General features: G+C 42.4%; 1 protein-coding gene across 4 annotated transcripts in view; it reads right to left on the reverse strand.

Annotated features, from left to right (window-relative positions):
* LOC146990132 (SH3 and multiple ankyrin repeat domains protein 2-like) overlaps positions 1 to 22,489 on the reverse strand; it is a 233,315-nt gene that overhangs the window by 38,062 nt on the left and 172,764 nt on the right. For all 4 annotated transcript variants that reach the window (XR_015035061.1, XR_015035060.1, XR_015035058.1 and 1 more), the window contains exons 15-17: positions 21,893 to 21,974; positions 14,116 to 14,198; positions 11,084 to 11,208 (exon numbers count right to left, since the gene is read on the reverse strand). Coding sequence is in view for 1 of the 4 variants with exons in the window: in XM_085769271.1 (XP_085625397.1) it covers positions 11,084 to 11,208; positions 14,116 to 14,198; positions 21,893 to 21,974 (290 nt within the window). In the remaining 3 variants the exon portion in view is untranslated. The remainder of the gene's footprint in view (positions 1 to 11,083; positions 11,209 to 14,115; positions 14,199 to 21,892; positions 21,975 to 22,489) is intronic.

Here is a 22,489-nt window from a genome sequence, read left to right on the forward strand (position 1 = left end):
AAATCCATGCACTCATAGACTGAGGGAACTGCCACTAGGGGCCGTTTTGGCTTCAGTCAGGGTCCAGACTGCAACTGCCACCATATTTTTGAGACTATGAGTATACTGTATATAATATATATATAATTTTTTTTTACAACTATGCAGCACATCTAAGTCAGCTTCTTTCTTCATTTAAAAAAGAGGGAGGGAGTGAGTGATTAGATGATTGGTATAATTCGTTCATTGGGTGGGCAGGAGGCACAAGTTGTAAACATGTTCTGATGCTGTAATGACCAGTGACCTTTGACCTCATGTTTACAGTGATGTGCTGTGGTTCTTGTTTTTCTGTGACACTGAAATAAAACGGCACGTTGACATTTCTCTTAGTAGTCTAATTATTACCAAATAATTTATCAGTAATACAGGTGGAATGGGGGAAAAATAATTGGGTTTCAGATCAATCTTAGGTGTGAATCTAAATGTTATGGTTTAGCTCCTGAAATTTAGCACGAGTGCTCCAAGTGAAGGTAGTTAACCTATAGAGACAGGGGCTTCAGTATCTGGAGGAGCTGGAGGTAAAAACCACCGACCTCCTGAACCACCCTGTAGCTGCACTGCATGCTGTGTGTTGTGCTATGGTCTGCCTGCATGACTGTGTGTGTATGTGTGTGTGTGTGTGTGTGTGTGTCTCGGAGTGTCTGCTACAGATTGATTCCTGAGGCTAAATAATTTCTTGTAACAGCTGGGTAACATGTTTTGTTTAAGCACACATACCTCAAACAGGAGTAAATAATGCTTTTGTTGGGGACTATTTTAAGCTGTGGATTAATACACATTTAGCGCTCCAGTGAGGACGGACTTCAAATAATCCACCACATCACGTGGCCAGATGCATCCTTTCAGACATATATTGAACTAAATGAATCAAGTGCAGCTCAGAGTTTCTCTGAGAAGCCAAACAACAACCTGCCGCATTTGGCCTCTCACCCTCTGGTCAGCTGGCCACACTGGCCACCCAGTGGAGCAGAAGTGGGTCAAGGGTAATAAAGCCTCTAATGCTTTCAGGAGCACAGAAACACGACCTGATGCCAGCACTAAACCGAGGTCTAAGTGTTTATAGATGCAGATGTGTTTTATCGAATCATTGGATGATGGTGTCCACACACGCAGGAATCCAAATCTAAAAAAAACAACAAAAAAACAAAAACGAGGTCAGACGGGAACAAGACATGTGACCGTGTGTCTGTGTCCCTGCTCACAAACAGCAGCTTTTCTTATGCTGCTATATTTAACTTCATGTGAAGGCTCTCTGCCTTTAGGGTGGCAGACGGTGAGTGGACACAAGACAAGACAGGATGACATGTAGAAATATATATTCTGGTATATTTGTGGCAAAAATCCTGCCAGGGAAAATGCTTCTGTGAAGAGCACAGGAACCTTTTCACCTCAGTCACCACGATAAAGTGCTGCTGGTGAAAGATCTTCTCAAAATAAATGCTGTCAATATTCTTACTGCACATGTGCAGTTGCAAAAATCATTTACACATCACATTTTGGCACCAATTTCATGCACAAAAGATGAATAATTCCCTGTGTTTCAACGCTTGAATAACTTGTGAAGCCTCTGTTCTTTCTATCAAGTGTTATGTCATATCATTTTATCCCTAGAAATGAAGCCGGACCTCAACAAAAACACAGACGACTTTTAGTCCTCCAATCGAAAGCTAGCACACAGGAGCTGGGATATGAGACTGTTTTTAGAGATAGAGTCAGTGAGGTGAGCTGCCTGCTGCATGGTGATGAGACCCCCCCCCCCCACCCCTTTCTTTAAGAGCTTTTGGAGAAAGAAATGGTGAGGACTGCCTGTGCTAGTTCACTGCACAACTGACAGTTGTGTGCTGTGTTGTTGTCCTCAGAGAGATGCAGAGAGGCAGAGATCTGACAGAAGGACACACACGCGCCACACACACACAAACACACACAGACAGACAGACACACACATACAGACAAACACACACACCTGGGGGCACTGGGAGGCAGATGCATTTGCATGTTACACTGGTCACACATCCCTCTCTTGGCCAAAGTTGTGCGTTATATAAGAGAGTAAGTGCTTTACTCCATCTACCTCCATTGCGCACGCGTGCACACACAGATGCACAAACGGAAGGACACAAGTACAGGGTGTAAACGTTTTATGCATGTTATATCCATGCATGCATGACTGTAATACACTCACTGCACAAATGCTTCTCATAAGACAACAGCAACCATTACTCATTCCTCATTTTATAATGTAACTAACAGTTGATGCTCTGGCTGAGAATTAATACTGTAGCTAAGAGCTGATATTGTAACTAATAGTTGTACTTTATAGCTGATACTATAACTAACAGAGGAGTGGATACTGTAGCTACTAGCTCATATTGTAGCTAACAGCTCCTACCATGAAGAACTGAGGAACATAAATTCAAGAAATTCATGTTTGAGTTGTTTTTTAAAGTGTAAATCTCAGCTCTCAATTCATATATAACCAAACTAAAGGATTATGTTCTACATATTAATATTGTGGGGGGAAAAAAGGAGCCTACGACTGTTTATTATTTTGGCAAAAGTTTAAAAAGTCTAAAGTAAAAGGGAAATGAAACAGAGGAATCGTGTTGTATATATTTTAAGCTATGTAATAGATTTAACCTTTTTCAACCCTGTAAAATGACTGAGAGCATGATGACAAAAGCATGATGGCAGATCCTGGGAAACTGACCAGGAAACTGAAACATTTAAATTTCTACTTACTGTAGGAGAAAAAAACACCTTCAGCTGTTTGTTTACATCTGTGAGGAAACACAAGCTGCTGTCTCACCTGTTTCATTTTCGTTTTCTTTCAATCTTATTCTCTGAAGGTTTTATTGCTTGTTCTCTTGCTATAACAAAACTACCTTTGTCATCAGCACTTGGAGAAACAGGAAGGTGGGAGAACCGCACGCACGCACGCCCCATCACATACAATTACACAAGTTTATCATCAGCTCAGGCTGCAGGAATTCAAAAACTAAATGTCATTTAAATATGACAAAAAAATAGGCAGCTTCTGGGAGTTTGGGTGCTTTAAATTTTGAATAAAAGATGTTAGATTTCACTTGTGAGCTGTGACACATAAAAGTGAAGACAGACACCACACTTTACCTTTCGTTTAACCGCAATCTAGTTACTATTCATTCATTTGTACTGACTATTGTGCTTTATTTTGCTTGTCTTGCATTTTAAAAGGGAAACACTTTTATCAACAACTTTACATCCATTACAACCAATTGAAACATCCATAAAGCCCATGTCACAGTTGTATTTCTAACACTGCACATTCAGCCATTGTAACCCTCCAGCAAGCCTTTGACAAACTTGAGCATTCACTTCTAAACCTGAAATTAGCCGTCAATGCAGACATGACGGCTGTATGCATAGAAATGACCAATAAAGGAAATCTGAATCTGACCAGACAAAAGACTGATTCTGAAGAGAAGACACATGAAAGCCGTCTCCATCTATATACTAACCTGAACAAGGAAGGCAGAGAAAGCTAGTGCCAGTGTCCTGTGCTGAACTCTGCCTTTGGCTCAATCAACAGCAATGAGACACACACAGGACAACGCACAGTTATGATGAATGACCACCTGCTGTGGCCGTGGGTCAGAGAGCTCTGCTACTGGACACACTTTAGTGGGCAAAGAGGACAAAGAGACCAGCTACACTCTTGTCTGTGAGAGAAGAGGAATGAGGAATCATCTCCTGACCTCCTTTCACCATTGATAACAAACTCGTTGACGCGCGCGGCAGCAGGAGACCCCCCTCGTCTCACTTACTCAACCTCAGCGAGCCGTATCGATACACACCGCTGAAGCGCAGCGGTTACGGATGGGACCCACGACAAGCACCCACTTAAACACATTTAGGCAAATGATCTGAGTGCCTGTGTGTACAAGTGAACGGAATGCATGCGTGCGTCCTCATGCCAAGCTGTGAGAGGCGATGAAAGATTGATGCTTAGCCAAGCCCTAAATCATGCATGCAAATGGATATGTTCTGCTAATGTACAGTGGAAGGGAAACAGGGCATACGTGCACTCCTGCAGACATTAAAACACACACACTCCTTAGAACTTTGATAAAAAAAATGTATCAGCCCATAACATTCATCCCTCTGTATCCTCCAAAATCTTCACTCCCCACCTTTCAACCTGTAATCTGCAAATCACCAACGTCCACCATCTTTAAGACGGGATGCTCCACTTTAGAAAATTTGTTGTGAAGGAGACAGGAAAGGAGAGGGGCTCGGAATGACAGTCGGGCTGTTCACATGTGCATGGAGATCCATCATCCTTTCACATCATGTCAGAACTCCTCTGATGGACACATGAAGATGGAGAGCTCACCTGTCAGAGAAATATGGCATCTGTTCATCTGCTCAGCAGCTAAACACTGCAGGTCATCTGGTGGGACCATGAAGGGAGCATGTACTAGAGCCAACAGGCTGCCATGGTAACCGCATCACCAGCGTATTACGGCTACTCCAGGACCAAACAATCATCATGCAGCAATCAATGTTTTTTTTTCTTTCACTGTCGTCTTCCCCTTGGTTTCAATACATCTCCTTTGCGCACAGCAGTTTATTGTAGCAGCAACGGAGTACATCACATTCTTACTTCATTCACATACTCATGGCTTTACTTTCTCTTCTCGCTTGGTTCATTCAGAAATAATAAACTTATTTTTACTGTCTTTTTCTGTGATTTCCATCCAGTCTTTTCCAATTAACACCCTGACATCACTTCCTGTTGTTCATCATGACACATTCCACTCATCCTAACAGACATTGCACCTGCTGAGCCTCCAGGACACGCACACGCATTTATCTGCAATTAGGGAGCGACAACATGACGCCATCACCATTTGCAATCTACAGCCAATAACCAGATTCAGTGAAACTGGTCCCAGGTCCATTGAAGTTGTGATTCCACTGTGCACAGCTGCAGTGACAAATGTTTAAAAAAACAACAAACAGCTCTTCTGACGTCCTCAGTGTCATCAAATCATTTTTTATATTGAAGCAGGGCTCATACAGAAAATTATGGCCAATTAAGAACAGAATGAAAACCTCTGAAAGTTTAACTTTTCAGGAACAATAAGCAGAAGATGTCACATGATACTTTCCTGCACTTCCCAATAAAACACCAAGCTCATAACTGTCTTCAGCTTTGACAAACTGGATTTTTGCGGTTATTTGATAAATTCAGTTACCATATTCCCTAGTAACCAAGACAAATTCAGTTACACACTCATACGGCTGGGCAGGCTCAGAGCTCTCTTATGTAACTGAACCATGCACACTGTGTACAATTAAACACTGATTTTATTCCCAATTTCTCTTTGTATTTTCTCTCAAAATTGGTTTTCTGGTCTCTGTTCATTTCTACATTAGCACAAGTTCTGTGCCTGTCATTTGACCACCAGTTGCCAACTACTGCTGATGTGTTAAACACCACACCACCTCCTATTTCAAAGTAAAAGCACAAATTCTATCGTCATGGTTTTCTGTATGTAAAGGGCAACGGGTGTTTTATTTTGTGAAAGTAACCGGAAGTGCATTGGTCACAACGGCTAGCTTGAGTAGCGCCAAATTCGTCCGAACAAAATTGTAAACAGCTGGTATCTAGACAAAATAACGACACACTGCTGATCTAAACGGCTAAAAATGTAAAAATGTTTGAAATGTTGATAAAGTGATATATTTACAGAGTTTAGAGCTAAAATAAAATCAGCTTCTGACTGCTGATTTCGGCTCGGGTAGGAGGCAGGCTAACACTATACATTTCCAGTGTTTGAGCTAAGCTAATTTCAGGTGATACGGCTCTATCTCCCTTGTTACTGCACGCACAGTCGAAAGGATGGTGTCTATCTGCTGGTCATGGACTCGGGAGTGAGGAAAGACATGAAAAAAAATGTTAGCATATCACTTTAAAACCTCAGTATACAGAGAAAAGCACAAGGTCTGTATTCAGATGCTGAGCCTTAAAACCAGCTGTCAGGACTTTTGTGACTTTGTGAAGTCACAACAAAGCAGTGAAATATGCTGCATTTTTATTAGAACATTGTGAAAACAATTGGACAAAACAGAGGATCTGCACCTGCTCTCTTCTGAAACAAAAAAGGAAAATATGGGACTTTTAAAGACAACAAAGCATCAAACCACCTCAGCAAATCCCAGAATGAACTGATGCCACAGTAATCCATTACCAGCCCAGTCACAGGTGAGACAACTGTGTGTCATGTTGTTAGTTGTATGTACTGTGTGATAACTGTGTCCTCTGCCCTCCATCATCCCTGCTTGGTGCTGTACAGAGTGAAGGTGAGGAATCGATGAAGGTGATAAATAAGTGAAAAGAATCCACGCAGACTTTCTAAAAACAGTTTATCACTGTAAAGAAAAGAAAAAAACAAGCTGGGATGTATTTGGAAGGCTGCTTTGAGAGTAAACACTTAAACAGTACTGTACTTTTACAGGAACGCTCTGCTTGAAAATGCAGCACAAGGTCCAAACAGAAAGTAGAATAACTGGAATCAGTGACTGCAGCGATATTCTGCTCATGCTCATTAAGGAATATGAGCTATGGATGGCTAACTAGCTGGAGGCTGCGCAGCTGTGAATGTGTCAAACCCTTTCGGGCCCTACGAAGCTTTTTGCAAACACATCCCCGCTGCCATACGTCAAGAGTTTTGACAGAGGACAGAAGAGGACGGAGGTGGTTGAACGCGGTCGACAGGATTTATAGATAAAACGAATGAGAGATAAGGAAGGGGCAAGCAGGAGGAAGAGATGCAGACAGGGATACAGTCTGCTCTCTTCATTTGATGCTCCATTTAGCAGAAACACAAAATAAACCAATCCCCAGCGCAGCGCTGCTTACAGACACACAGTCGTTATGGAGTCACATAAGAACAGGGGGGAAAAAAGAGCAAGCTGAAAATAGACAATGTGCTTTTCCTCCGACTGTTTTCCTCCCAGCAGCTGTGATGATTTGTAATATGCGAAGAAGTTACTTCAGTGACTGAGATTCCTACAACAGTGTTCGGCACAAGACGTTTCCTCCAAAGCATAATGATTCTGAAGCACTTCACTGAGAGGCCACGCTCATATTAGCAAAACACACAGCAGCGCGTAATATTACTTCAAGTCATTTTGATAAATACAAATCGGCACAATGGTGGAATTTGGGAGATAAATCCAGAGAGATCAAACACTGCAGCTGCTTACACAACACTGTGATTTGTGTTAAGCTGCACAGAAGTCAGGAAAAGTACAGTTAAACAATCTGTCTCCAAGGACACGGGATTAGATTTGTTTGAATATGACAGAACAAATCATCTCACACATCAAACAAAAAATCTAATTGAGAGAAAATTAAAATTATGTGAAACCCAGAATCAAAAAACTTCAGAAACTATACGAGTCATATTCTCCACCACAACGTCAGTTCACTTTTTTTTTTTTTTTAAAGTATATTTTTTTGGCTTTTCATGCCTTTATTCGATAGGACAGTTGAGAGTGTGACAGGAAATGGGAGGCAGAGATGGAGGGAATGACATGCAGGATAGGGCCGTCCGACGCGGGACTCGAACCGGGGCCGCCTGCAGCGAGGACTATAGCCTCAACACATGGGGCGGGTGCTCTACCAACTGAGCTAAACACCGCCCCGTCAGTTCACTTTTTTAGTATTAAAACCATCACTGTGTAGTTTTACATCTCCTCCCTCAGCCTACTGTCAGGAGCTCTAGTAACAACAGGTCAGTGTCAGCCAATGAGAGGAAAGGAGGCTCTGAACCACTTCTCTGATTGACTGCTTTCAGAGCGATCCAAATAGAACAGATTTCAGGTAAAACACTCGGACAACTAGATCCTGCAAAGTGTTGAATGGTGGGTCAGGTGGGTAACATCACAAAGTTACAGAAGTCCTGACAGCTGGTCTTAAAGGTGAATTTCCGTTTTTTACAATCTGGACCTTATTTCTAGCATAAAACCCAGATAACTCTGGTGTCATCACGAGTCCTTCTGACGAAACTAGATTCAGTCGAGCCACGTATATCCATCTAATGGGAGAATACAGGGCCTATGCAGCCTCTAAATAACACATTATCTGCCACGAAACTCGTTCATTTCACCAATATTTTGTTATGATATGCTAGTGCTATTCCCCTCTGAGTCCGGGGTTAGCTGTTATCAACATCCGGGGTCTGTGGGTTGACCCACTAACCTCTGACCTGGATGATGTCATCTCTGAGCGCTGTATGGCTTGTTTACCTGAAAGTTGCTAATGCTAATGCTACGGTTCGTTTCTGCGTGTTTCCGACTTGTCAGAACAAAAATGAGCAGCTGGATGAAGTTCAGCTTCCACAGGATTCCTCTCCGCAGCCTGGACTCACTAAAGCTCCGACTAGTTGAGATAAAAATGGACCCGAATGCCGAAGTGGAATCGTTATTATCAGAATGAGCGCTCAGAGATGACATCATCCAGGTCAGAGGTCAGTAGGTCAACCTACAGGCCACAGATGTTGATAACAGCTAACCCTGGACTGAGAGGGGAATAGCACTAGCCTATCATAACTAAATATTGGTGAAATCAACGAGTTTCGCGGCAGATAATGTGTTATTTAGAGGCTGCATTCTGCTGCCCCATATACTAGCATTATATGGATATATGCGGCTCTCGGCTGGATCTAATTTCGTCGGAACGACTTGTAATGACACCAAAGTTATCTGGGTGAGTAAATGATCATATTTTATGCTAGAAATGAGGTCCAGATTGTAAAAAAAACGGAAATTCCCCTTTAAGGCTTGGTTCCCTTGAGGCCCATTCTTGTTAGGGGCTGTAGACTAACAGGGCTAACAACATCATCAATAGACATGTGATGACACGGGGCTGACATGGCATACATGGGTGGGGCTTTCAGACTGCTTTGTTGTGACGTAGTCACAAAGTCACAGAAGTCCTGTGGTTTTAAGGCTCGGTTTCTGAATACAGGCTGTGTGCATTTCCTTGTGAACAGAGGCTTTGATACTTTCACAATATAATTATAGAACCTAGACCTGCTTTACAATCACACTAAACATGAACATCTAGCTTTAGACTGTATTGGGCTTTAAGTTCTGTTCATCATATTAAGAGTTACATCCCCACTAGTCAACAGCTTGTGAAATGACATAGTGTGCAACAACAATCACATCAAGCACTGATAAAAGATTACCATTTCAGAGATTTGTCTTACAAGTTGCTCTGAGGCTCTGTAGAGTTTCCACTGATTGACAGGCAAAATGTAACTCGGCAACAAAATCAAGAAACCTCCAGATGAAGCACCTTCGGTAGAAAATCAAGACTTTTTGTGCAGGTTGTTTAAAATTCAGTGAACTTACATCATAAGAAAAATCCCCCATCTCATGTGGAGATAGACTGGTTCTATGTGGACAGTTCCTGGTGCTGAAATGAAGCTCAACTGAACAAATGAACTGATAGATGAAAACTGAAACCTTTTTCGTTTAATTAAACGATCAGTGCATCTCTTTAATTGAAAACACAAATTGAATTCATCAGTGGCAATAGACCAAAACAAATCGGTGTCGCTCTCACACCCAAATGACAATTGTATTAGTTGCTAACAGAGACAGCAGCCCGTTGTTGTTGTTGTTAGCACTGATTTCTTCATTAAAACTCCTGCTGCCATCAATCACCTTCCTACCGCACGTCTGTCTGAACAGGTACAAGAGCTTTGAGTCTACCCAAGCTTAGCACTTTTTAACCGGTATTCAACCATCCAAATAGACCATTAACATTATATTGACCATAATATGTGACAGAAGATTAACCACCCATAGCTTTATGAATACAGATCATTATTTCCAAGCAAATTTAACAAATGTAAAACATGCAAGTCCGTTTCTGTTGGCTACTATGATGACGACTGAAAAACTGTCAATGATATCTGAAAATACTGGATACTGCATCATTTCCAGCCAAGGTCAATGTTAACAATGGGTTTTTCTGCTGGTCTTTCTGTACATCGCTGACAGAACTTCCAAACAGACCTGCTGTTTAAAAGGAACACCAGAATTACATAAAAACATACAATTCAACAATACCAGTATAAATTAATTTGGTTCCAAATACAATGTATGAATGTTGTTATTTATTTAATATGGCGAATGCTGTGGTAATATAATACAACCTGATATTTGGACAGCTGCACCCAGAGTGTGTGATGGAGAGACACCTTAGGTGTTCCCTTCCTGCACACACACCAAAAAACGGCAAAGTCACCATATTATTCCTCATGTGCCACTATTACTTTTGTTCCTTTTTTAGTATTTGATTTTGACATTTTGCAGTTTACTTTTTTGTACGGTATCTTCTCTCAATGTTGGATGTTGCTCACACAGACCACACTGTTAAATCAACCACATTAGATGAAACGTTGTACTCAGCTACAAACAATGTACAATGCTGCTCTTCCTTTTCTTCAAGTTACTTGTTTATGTGAAGCACGTGGAAGAAAAACCAAAAAAAACAGCCCAAACTGTAAACAGACATCGAGTCTATTCCTCCTGTTACCGCTTCAGCAGACTTCAAACGTTTCCTTCCATCCACAAGTCACTATCCAAGTCTAAAGTGGCTCCTGTTTCTAACAAAACGGGGAGGTGGGGCTTGGTCTTGTTGAAATGCACTAGAGAGCGTCATGACAAAATCTACTTCTGACAAGTGTCTTCAACAAGCTCATGAAAAGTGAGAAGAAAGCGTCAAGACGACTCCCTGATTCCACACACTGCACACATTAAGATCCAGGCCACAGGAGCAATTTACAACCCCTGTACACGTTGTGTTACAGATGACACCATTGCCTTCAATTCAAACTATCTCAGCATCAGAAATCACCAACAATACAAACAACCAGGAGCGCAAAAGGAAAAATCCAACGTCAACTGATGAGGCACTCAACCAGGCTAGACCGGGGTCCACTCGTTGATGCAGGGAAGGAAGGAAAATGGTTTTCTTTCTTACCTCGATGAGGAAGTCCCCCGTTCTGAGTCCAGCCTGCCATGCCACACCTCCCTCATCCACCGACTCCAGGTACTGTAGGGCAGGAAAGGCAGGTGTGGGAGTAAACTCCTCGATGGGTGTATCCGCTGCACAGAACAGAATTAATGACATTAAAACTGGCTGGAGAATATCCCCTCTTTTGCTGATTTTAAATGTATGATGGTGTCTGACTTTTGTAAATCGCCCTGCAATTGTTTTTCAATGGAGTTGTATTTTATGCTCTGTTGTTGCTGTATGTAAGCTTGTAAACTCCGTGTAAATGAGGGAAACCTCAGTAACCAATTAATGAGTTAAAATAAAGGTTTAAACAAACAAAAATAAAACCACCAGACAGAGGGAGAATATTTTGATATGAAACTCTGGTGTAAATGATAAAGATTAATCATGGCTTTAAGTAACACCTAAGTAAAGGACAATTTATGACTTGTTGTATATTGCACATTATTTAAATCACAGAAATATAAATATTGGCTGGTAAGCTGCTGCTGCCATTAGTATCCAGTCCAGTATTAAGAGTCATAAGGACCAACTAATTAAAAATGAAGTACACTTTCTTTTATTTCACTTTCCCTCATTAATGAACTCCACAAACTGGAAACACATAATGAATATGGTGCTACTGCCTCTTGCTCCAGCCATGGTGTGACTAGAAGGTTAGTGATGGGGATAACCATCTATTAATAATTAATGTGCCGACGGTGAAAATGGGTTCTGACAGTTTGGAGGAACTGAATGAATCTGCAGGTGGAGAACTGAGTACTTTTTAGTAACAAGACTCTGTCTCCCCAGGTTTGACTGGACATTTGCTTTTAGATGTTTAGAGAAAGTTGGAAGCCCAGGACAAACGCTCTCAGACATTCTGATAAAAAGTTATGGTGAAAATAAATTATTCACCTTTTTTGCTGTTAGCCCTACAAGGACTCCACTTCGAAAACCACTGCTTTAAACTATAAAAATTAATATTATATTTTCAAAGCAAGACTGTGGTGTCAGTCTAGGTAACTTTTTTTTTTTTTTTTTTTGTAACACCACGTATACTTTTGATTGATTTTGAATGTTAAAGAAGCACGTTGCATCAAAGCAGGGCTGGAGATCATTTGAAATTTTCTGATTTGTTGGGTTTGACATGTTTCTGAAAACCTCATTTTAGAGCCTGTTTGTCTAAAATCTCTTTTAATGTTTAATTTTGTCCCAAGCACAAAGACGCTATGACTGAATAAAATAGAGAAGAATCATTTCACTGATGAAATATCTTATCAGAGAAAGTTTGATGCCAACTTTCTTGACACTTTTTGATCCGAGCAGCTGCAGTAACACTTAAGCAGCGACACAGAAACATCAACCCTCATTGGTTAATAGGACTAGATGAGGTTTTCTGAAAATCAATAGAAGACAGAAAACAGATCAAACCACAGTGCATGAAAATAGGTGATGATGTGTCTTTGCACATTAAAAAACAAGTCCTCATCCTTGCAGCGTTCCCTTTAATTTGTAACTATTCGGCAACACCTCACTATCCAGCCGTTACTGTACTATTGTTCAAGCCCCCTCCTCCCTCCCCCCCCTCCTCTCCCACATGGCTGCAGCCCACCCTCCCCTCTCCTGCTCTCGGGGAGGTTAAAAAACGTTGCGGCTGGGAGAAACCAGTGGTGACAAGTGACACTTCCTATAACTCATCCTTCTACTGGAAGAGAGGGTCCGCGAGCGAGTACCAGGGGTCTCATGAGGGTATTTACATGATGACTGTGTTTCTTTAGGTGTGTGTGTGTGTGTGTGTGTGTGTGTGTGTGACATGGGAGAGCAAAGAAGGAGAAAGGAGAGACAGGCAGCGAGTATATGAAAAAAAAGAGGCAGAAATGCAGCGAGCAAAAGAGGATGTGAGCTTATGTGACAGCTCGAGCATCAGTGCATGTTTGTGAGCGTGTGTGTGTGTGTGTTCACCCCCGTGCAAGATAAGCTCGGCTGGGTCAGTTCCCCCGGGGTGATAGCAGTGTGTGTCAGAATGACTAGAACATTCCTCTTGTTTTTCAAGCCAAATCCCTCTTTCCTCTCCCTCCATGTCATTCCCTCTCTCCATCTCTGCCTCGCCCTCTCTCTCTCTCTCTCTCTTCCTCTGTCTATGTGTCTTAAAAAAACACGGGACCATGAATATACTAAATTTACCTCTCGACAGTAACCACGGCGTAGACCAATCTAACTGCGCTGCACAGTTGTGGAATGCAACGTGGATTATGACATGGCGAGAATCGTCATAGAAACCGACGCAGCAGCTCAAACTGGCTATTTTTAGAGCCAATCTCGTGGCCTGGTGAAATATCAAACTGCCTGGATAGGCCGCGGGTATCACAACAACTCATGATGTGTGGTGGGAAGAGGTATGACGGTGAGCACTGCGAGGCAGGTTCACCTCAAGCACAAACTCATTTTTTCTGGTTGTTGCTGTTTCCAAAATTAGAGGGTTTCATCTTCTCCTCTGTCTCGTTAAGTAGCCTAGTGATTTCACATTACAGATGTTAAAGAGAGGCATAAACATCTGCAATATGTTCATGCCTCATAATAATAATAATTCAAGGTTGGGGCTTGTCATCAGCTGCATCTCTGACAACAACACATGTCATCACAACTTATCACTCCAGCTGTGGGGCTTTAGGGGATGACACAATTAAGTTGGCATCAGGTGTTAATAGTATAACTTATTTGCATGTCCTTGCAGGTTGCTTGTGTTGGAGGGGTGAGGAGGTGTGTGTGTGTGTGTGTGTGGGGGGGGGGGCATCATCATCTCTGGCACAAAAGACTAAGATAAGTCAAAGACTAAGTCAAACTGCACAATGTTGTATTCTGCACATAAATTCAATGCAACATGTCAGTGCTGGTGGAGATCATTTTCAGCAGATGAATGACATGCTTTATTTTATTTTATTTTATTTATTTATTGGAGGACGGTGCACAGACGCAAACAGCAAAGTAAAGGCATAAAAAGTGTCAGCTCCTACCTTTCGCCCCTCGCAGGACGAAGCCGAATCCCTCATTCTCCTTCTTCTGGAGCACCACCGTCTTCTCGTCCACCACGCAGTCACTGTGGAGGAGATGCCGAGCAGAGCGCCCGTTAGCACAGCCCATCATCCGCAGCATGGCCACGGACGCCCTGCCCGAGTGGAGGTTCATGCTGCTGGAGAGCTAGTCCGGCCAGGGCAGGGCAGGGCAGGGCAACCCCGACCCCACCCCACCACCACCACCGCTGCCTCCTCCTCCTCCTCCTCCGCCTCCTCCTCCTCCTCCTCTCGCCGGCCTCTATCTCTATCAAACGGTATGACAGCGGCCCCGGCAGCCCGGCGACAGCATCTCCACAAAAGAGACGACCCGAGGAAAAAAAAAAAAGAGAGAGAGAGAGAGACTAGGACGAAAGACGCGCCTCCCTCAGCTCCCTGCTACTCCCTTGCCGCCGCCGCCGCCGCAGCTGCAGCCCGTCAGCCGCCTCTCCTGCGCTGCTGCGGAGGCTCCGGCCGGCGGTGTGGAAGAGCTGCGCCGTCGACAAGACGCGACATCGGGCTGGTGGTGCTGGCGGTGCTGGCGGCTAATGGCTCATGGTGAGGCGGGGAGTTCGGCTGAAGCTCACCGGGTTGGAGGGGGGTGGAGGGAGGGAGAGAGCCCGAGAGGGAGGGAGCAGCAGCAGAGTGTCGCTGTGTGTGGATGTCTAGGTGTGCTGCGCTCCGCAATGTGCAATCACTGGTGGGGCGGGTGTGTGTGTGTGTGTGTGTGTGTGTGTGTGTGTGTGTGTGTGTGTGTGTGTGTGTGTGTGTGTGTGTGTGTGGTGTTTGAGGGACAGGATACGGGGAGTAGGTGGGTCACCAGCCCGGCATGGTGTCATATGCCCCAGTGTCTGCCCATCTGATGATGGATTATTGATAGTTCCCCTGATGTGAGAGGGCTGCTGCTGACATCTTCCAATTGGACTCACTGACATCTCTGTTGTCCTTATTGTGTCCCAGTCAATCTAATCTCATCTGCTCTTCAACTACTTTGTGCAAATCAATCTAATTTCTAATTTTGTGTAAAAAAAAAAAAGTTGTTCAAAAATGTCCCCTTTAACCACCAGACTTTGTTTCCTGCATCCATTCCACACAAAACTTCAGTGGTGAAAACACATTTGCCCAAGTTGTTTGGAACATCATGGCATTAAAAACAACTCATGATGACAGATTGCCTTTCCTCTCTAGGGCCAAAGGGCAAAAATGTGACAGCTTCTGTGGGATCCTGATCTTTGGGGCAGATAACCAGCTTTGTCTATGTATAACTAATTCCAGTATTTGCTTGAATTTTTCCTCTCATTTTGCAACTAAATGCACATGGATAACACTGCACTGATTCAGCTGGAAGAAACAGTTGATAATCTACATTAATTATTCTTGTTAATGTTTAATATGTATGTGTCAACTACAAAGAGCCGGCATGGGCCATACAAAACAACCATGAACCGCCTTAACCAACAGTAAGGCTACATCCACACACCACTGTGGTTTCATTTTAAAACAGCATGTTCAAGGTAAAACCATCTCCACCATCAGACAGGTGTTTCAGCTTCAGAAACTCTCTAATCTAAACTGTAAACAGGAAGCAGATTGTATAGTCGGCATTCGTTTACTTGCAGAAATTACTACAAAGACAGAAAAATAGAGAATCTGACCACAGTGAAGACAAGGTCAGTAAAGCTTATATTTTTTCTATATCTTTTACTACTGGTCATCGACCCATTCAGAAACCGACCATGTGGGTGTCAACGTCTTTGGCTTTTCAGACTAAAACACAGCCACACCAGAGTCTCCAAAAGTCTCAGTCTCCAAAGTCGAGTGGACAGGAGGCAAAAGAGATGAGGTTTAAAATGAAATCGTAGTCATGTGGATGTAGAATTAGAGTGGCAGCAGCTGTTGGCTGTAACCTGTCTGTAACCTCCAAATGCAGTGCTGTCTGTGTTTATTCCATATGCTGATGAAGTTTCTCTGCTCCAAAATAAAAGCAGTAAACTGTCTGATCTGACGTCTACTCATGGACCATGTGTCCCCCTCTGGTCTCAGTCTTCTGGAGTATGCGAACATGAAATGGTTCCGCTCAATCTCTCACCGCCCGCAGCGATCAGGTCCAGGCCTGGCGTGGCGTAGGGAGATTATAGGCGTCATTTGGCCAGTGAGGTAGATCTTTAGCTGTGACGGCAGCTGAAAGGCCACGTTTGCTCCTGCAGCCTGAGGTGTGTGCTGTGAGGGAGCATTGTTCAGCTTATATTAGGTGCAAGGATTACACTGAATAGACACGTGGGATGAGTGAGAGAAAAAAAGACCAGAGAGAGAGAGAGGGAGAGAGAGGCGAATAAAGAAGGAGAGAGAGGTGCAACTGCCATCCTAGCAACAGTTCCCTTAGCAACGCAATCTGTCTAGAGAGCGAGGAAGCCTGCACTGCTGACACACTGAAGGTTATCTCCCAGCATTCCCTCACACACACACACACACACACGCACATGAATACACACACACGCACACACACCCTCTGGCCAATAGTGGGCAGTCAGTGGTAATCACACCTTCATCGCCCAAATCTGACACGGTGGCGGCTTGGATAGGTCAGTGCAGCACAGTGGTGCAGAGAAGGGCCTGACACTTAATCAAAAGTGTCATCTTGTTCAACAAGTGGTGAGCTGACCACGACACTGACTCCCCACAGTGCCCAAGATGTATTGTCCAGAGGAGAGGACAGCCCATTGGTACAATCAAATGATTAGTTCTTTTCTTTTTTTTGCAGACATTCGTCATCTATTGCCGTCAATGTGTAACTTTTAGTGGAGTTTGGAAGTCTGGCTCAAGGGCGGAGTCGTTAGAGATGCTCATCAAAGTCTTATTCTTAATTGATGTCTGGTGGAGGAAATGATGCAAGCTACACCATCCTTCGCTGTGGATTGGACCGCTGTCCTCTCAGTGGTACGCTTTCAGACACTGGCTCGTCCCTCTGCATGCATTCATCTGTACCACGTGACTCTACAGTGACTCCTCAGGCAGCAGCCTCATCAGCAGTTTGTCTTAGACAGCAGAGGGGCCGGTGCATCATGTACAAAAACCCACATCTGGGTTTCCCTCCTTCTCCATCTCACCCTGCTGCAGCTTCAGTCAGTGAGGAGGGATCCTTCACACAATAGCTGTGTCCCAGTTCACTGGCTGCATCTCAACACCGATTGAGTCACAGAGGCGCAAATAGAAAAGCGGCCTTCCTTCGGGTGGATACTTCGAGCCCCAACCTATCCCAAGATTCATTGTGCATCAGTAATAAAAGCAACCAATACAGACAGAGAGCCTGAGGGTTACACTGGCAAATGTAATTATTGTCTTTCAGCCTAGTTCAACGGAAAATGTCCAGGTGAACGTTTTTTCATGGTGTTTCTCAGGTATTGCGTCAATGTGGCCAAAACCATGAGACTGTGTCCAGATTTTACTCTTGTACAATCATTAGGACTTGCAGAATATCTGGTGTTTCCTTGGACTTTTCTCAAATACTGTCTATGCTTCATCATCCTGTCAAACTGACTTTGAGTAAATATTAGGGGTGTAATGATTTATTCATGCATTGCATTGATTTTAATCTGTAAAAATCTTTATGTGCTTTAAAGCCAAATGGTTCCTGTGCAAAAGTTCTCAATGGGCTGGGCCAACCCAACAGGTAGTGCTGGTTTGGGCAGAAACATATACAGTAAATGGCAGGTGCTCAATCAAGTTGCACTTTTTTTGTATTAAAATGAGAAGGACAAAGTAATATTTTTTTTAAAACAGGATAAATTAGAAGTTGACACCACCTTTTTTAATCATATGATATAATTATAATATTAAAAAAATGAGCTGAAGCAGCAGGTTTGATCATTGTACATAACCTTAATTTTGTTTAATTGTGAAAAGCATGTAAAAATTTGAGTGATTAAGTCTTACATGTTATGTCTCGCATGTATTTACTGTAAACAGACACTCCAAAAATTATTGCATTGCACTTGCACAGGCCACAAAAGGAACCAAGTTGCATTGTTTTTTTAGTTAAAGAGGAACTACATATGCAAGTACGGTCGCTTTTCCACTGTTTTTCTAACCCTCCTCCTGGCCATGTGCATTTGTTTACAATGAAGCTGACTAGAAATCAATCAATAGAGTGGTAGATAACATTAAATATCATATTTCATTTCATTTTCCTTTATTTGTTCGAGAGGGACAGTGTACATTAATGAACATTTTAAAAAGATAAAATGTAAATGCACCCAATTATAGCCAATAGGCAATAGGCAGGTTGTAATATACGATATTACAACGTGTATATTTGTGTAATTTATCTGTCATAAACAAGAATTGCGGCTTGTGGCTTGTGTCATGGTGCACAGATACAAGAGCTGGGACACTGAGGCAGTGGCGATCTTGCAAGGTTGGTTTTCAGCCAAGAGATGCAATAAGTGGCATGCACGTGGAAGGCAGAGAGCCTCCACTGTCCCTTGAAACAAGTTAAGCTATTTATTAAACCATCACAATTCCTCCAAAGCTGTTTAATAAAGGTAAAAATGTAGCATAGTTAAGATACAAATCCTGCATAGTTCCTCTTTAAATAATCTATCCATCCATTGTTCCTCCTTTCTTAAATCATATCGTATTGTATCGCTCTAAATGAAACAATATCGTCCCTGTATCACAACACCACATTTCATAAAGCTATTAAAATGTATTCCTAATAAATACATCAGGATGTCTCTTTTCATGGTGTGTGATGTTGTGGTGCTGCCTGCAGCTCAGTTTATCTCCTTTTAATGTGTGAACATCGATCAATCTGCTCTTTGGCCCGTTCTTCCTACCCATAAACACACAGACCTGGAAAATTCCTGCCTCATGCAAAATGTAACGGCAGCCTCTGCCAGTTAAAAAACAATTATGAATATTTAAAGAGCAAAGGGAATACTTGATGTAAGGGCACTGAATAAAGTGATCTTTCCCCCCTAAAAAAGTTAACATGACAATATTATCTTCAAATTTTGAATTTCCACGGTAGAGGAAAAATATCCCACAGTTTGATCCACTGGTGGGAACTGAACTGGCATCATCACGGTTGTCTATATCCAGTTTAAAGTGTTGTTACTATTTGAGATTTCCCCTGGACCTTGAATGCCACAGGGGTCTTTAGTCTTTGCCACAGTTCATGCTTGGCCAACCAGCCTACGTCACTGTGGCGGGTTAGGGATGGTTCACCTTGACCCATATTGGACACTTACTGGAAAACAGCCTCCCAGCATGTTGACCATGGCTGCCAGACCAAACCTAGCAAGAGTAATGAGGGAAATGTCTGACTGTCCTTCACTGCCTCATCATCATGTACACTTCCAAACTTCATATATCATTACAACGGCCTGCTCTTCTGTTATTTTGTTTTGCTATTGATCATCTTTCCTCTCCTGTTTTGGTTGTGTAAGACTTCTGAGCCTGTTTGTTTTTTAATCTCTTACGGTATAGGAGCTGCCAGAGTAGCACTCTTCAATTAAATCAGCAGCTTGTTTCAGACTTGGTCGGACTTCAGATGCATTACAACAAGTGAAAGCCTGTTAAAACCTCCATTAGCTGATGAAAGGCCGTCAACATGAGAGGTTAGAATCATAAAAAGGACTGATGATGACACAGACAAACACCTTAAAGCAGCTCTTTGGATGCAAAACTGATTTATTTATTTCCACGAACAGGAGCTGACAGCAAGTCTGAGGTGGAAGAACTATTTAGGTCGTTAAACTGAATGAGCCAAAGCAGCACAACAACAAAGTAAAGCTTAGATACGTTACAAGTCCTGTGTAATACATTTGAAGTAATTTGAAAAGTATCAAAGGTAAAGTTATATTTCACACTAAATGGCAATATTAATTGTCCCATATTATACAAGTTTTCAGTGATTTATTTGTTTGTTTATTTGATCTACAGTATAAGAAGACATAAAAGACATCTCACAGCAGGTCGGTGTCAGCGAATAAGAAGGGAGGAGGCTCTGAGCTTCTCTTCTGATTGGCTGACTGTTTTTTGAGTGATCCATTCAGGTAAATCACTCAGAGAAACCAAATCCTGTAAGTGTTGACTAGTGGGTCCAGAGGGCTGGGGAGGGGGGGGCTGCTTTGTCCAGACAGCTGGTTTTAAGGCTCAGTTTCTGAATTCAGGCTGTGTGCTTTTCCCCTGTGACAGGTTTTGATACCTGCTTATAATCACACTACACATGGACATCTACCTTTATATAACTTAGGTCCTTTATGGGATAATTTTGTATTAATGCAGTAAAACTTTTGCAGCTTGTTGACGAGGAGTTTATTTTAACTGCACTAGATACTGCCTGGTAATTAAATCTATAACAATATATAATATTCAACAAAATTATCACTCAAACTCTCATAAATTTTACTGTAATAAGAGGGAAGGGGAATTCAAGACCAGTTTTTGGTGAAATCCACATCTACGCTATCTGCATTGCCAGTGTTGTAATTTTATAGGTTAATGAGATTTTACCTGTAAACAGACATGGGCAACGTGTAGGGTTGCAAAGGGGCGGAAAATTTCCAGGAAATTTCCGGGAAATTTCCAGAAACTTTCCATGGGAAGTTAAGCTGGGGAATTTTGGAAATATTCCAAATTGGAAACTTTCCATGGGAATTATGGGAATTTATGGGAATTAACTGGAAATTGGGGGTAGTTTAAAAAAAACTGTATCATATCCAAAGTTACAAACATAAATGTAAATATTTTGTTTTGTCATAAGCAGACATCCATGCAAAATAATATAATTAAAAAACATGACATTTCAACATATTTATCTGTGAGTAGAACTTTATCAAGTTTTAATTCTTGTATGACCAATCAATTCTTTTCCTGAACCACAAAAACAAAAACAATCAATTTTGTAAATTTCGGATTTATTCCTGTTTATTCCCATATATTCCCGTTAATTCCCATGGAAAGTTTCCAACTTCCAACAATTCCCGGAATTTTGTAACCCTGGCAGTGTGCCTCTAAGTGTGTCCACATACAGTACTGACTGTTGCTGTCTGTATGTATGTGTGTATGGGTGGAAATCACTGCACATGCCCTGCTAAGAAAACCTGATGCTGTTGGACAGGTGACCTAGTGTGATCAAACACAAGCAGAGCTCATTCATATTCATGCTCCTGCAACGACGTTCAGCACACCTGTGTGATTGATTCTGTTAAACAGGATTTGTTCACGATGGAGAATATACCCCAGGCCTTATGCATTGCTCTCTCTCTCACACACACACACACACACAACACACAGGAGTACACATCTATCTTTGTTTGCAACACAGTCTGTGCTGAAGTGGATGTGACAGCAGAGAATAGAAGAGAGGGGTGGAGCAGAATAACTTGAGAGCAGAAGACGATGGAGACCTTGGGATTCAACGTCAAGAAGCATTAGACAGAACTTTTCACTCAGCTGAAGGGTTGAACCTTAAATCCTCTTTTCCTATTAGAGCTTCTCTTTTTTTCTGAAGAACAGAGGAAGATTTCAGATTGTAAACTCAGCAGCTTCTTGTAAAAAGAAACAGCAGATTAGTGTAGAGATTTTGTGTTTGGGTGTAAATGTTAAGAGTAAAACCAGCCTCTTGGAACAGAGAGAAAACTCCTCAATCATTCATATATGGTGTTAATACATATGTAGATGTGGATTTTACATGATGTGAAGACAAGTGTGTGTTTGTGTGTGTGAGAGATTTTACCTGGAGGCATCAAAGCTGTCGTAAGAGCCCACAGTGTAGTGTCTGAAGAGTTTCCGTCTGTCGGCGCGGTCTGCTCGCGAATCTGTCAATCACAGCAGAAGTAGATCGATATTCAAATACCGCCTTAAAAATGGTGCTGCAATGTCCCTGCTGCAACTTCAGGATCCAAACAAATCACAGGTCAGGACATTTGAATACATCTGAACAAGAAATTTGGTTGACTTAGACTCAACTGATGAGGCGATGAAGGTCAAAGGTCATGCTCATTATCACAAAACTTCAATGGATAAACAGGGATGTACCGTATGGGTGATGGTAGTAGGAGTGATGGGAACAGACAGGTGTGAGGTGGTTAACTCCAGCCATCTATTTTTTTCCCGCAATGCTGCACATTTGATATGTTTGCTGTGGATTCAGGGCACTAATCCTGACACTTGTCCCAGCACAGAGCAGTGAGATGCAACAAAGGACAGACAGGAAGTAAAGAATCATGGGACAGGACAGAGAGATTTACTGCTTCTGCAAAGATGTTTTAGTGTGTTTTCACATCAGTCACTCAGCAAACACTCATTTGATCTACTGGATATTAGAGGCAGC

The sequence above is a fragment of the Trachurus japonicus genome, chromosome 3 (genome assembly GCF_045865225.1).
Source record: "Trachurus japonicus isolate A0001 chromosome 3, Traja_1.0".
NCBI classification, from domain to species: domain Eukaryota; kingdom Metazoa; phylum Chordata; class Actinopteri; order Carangiformes; family Carangidae; genus Trachurus; species Trachurus japonicus.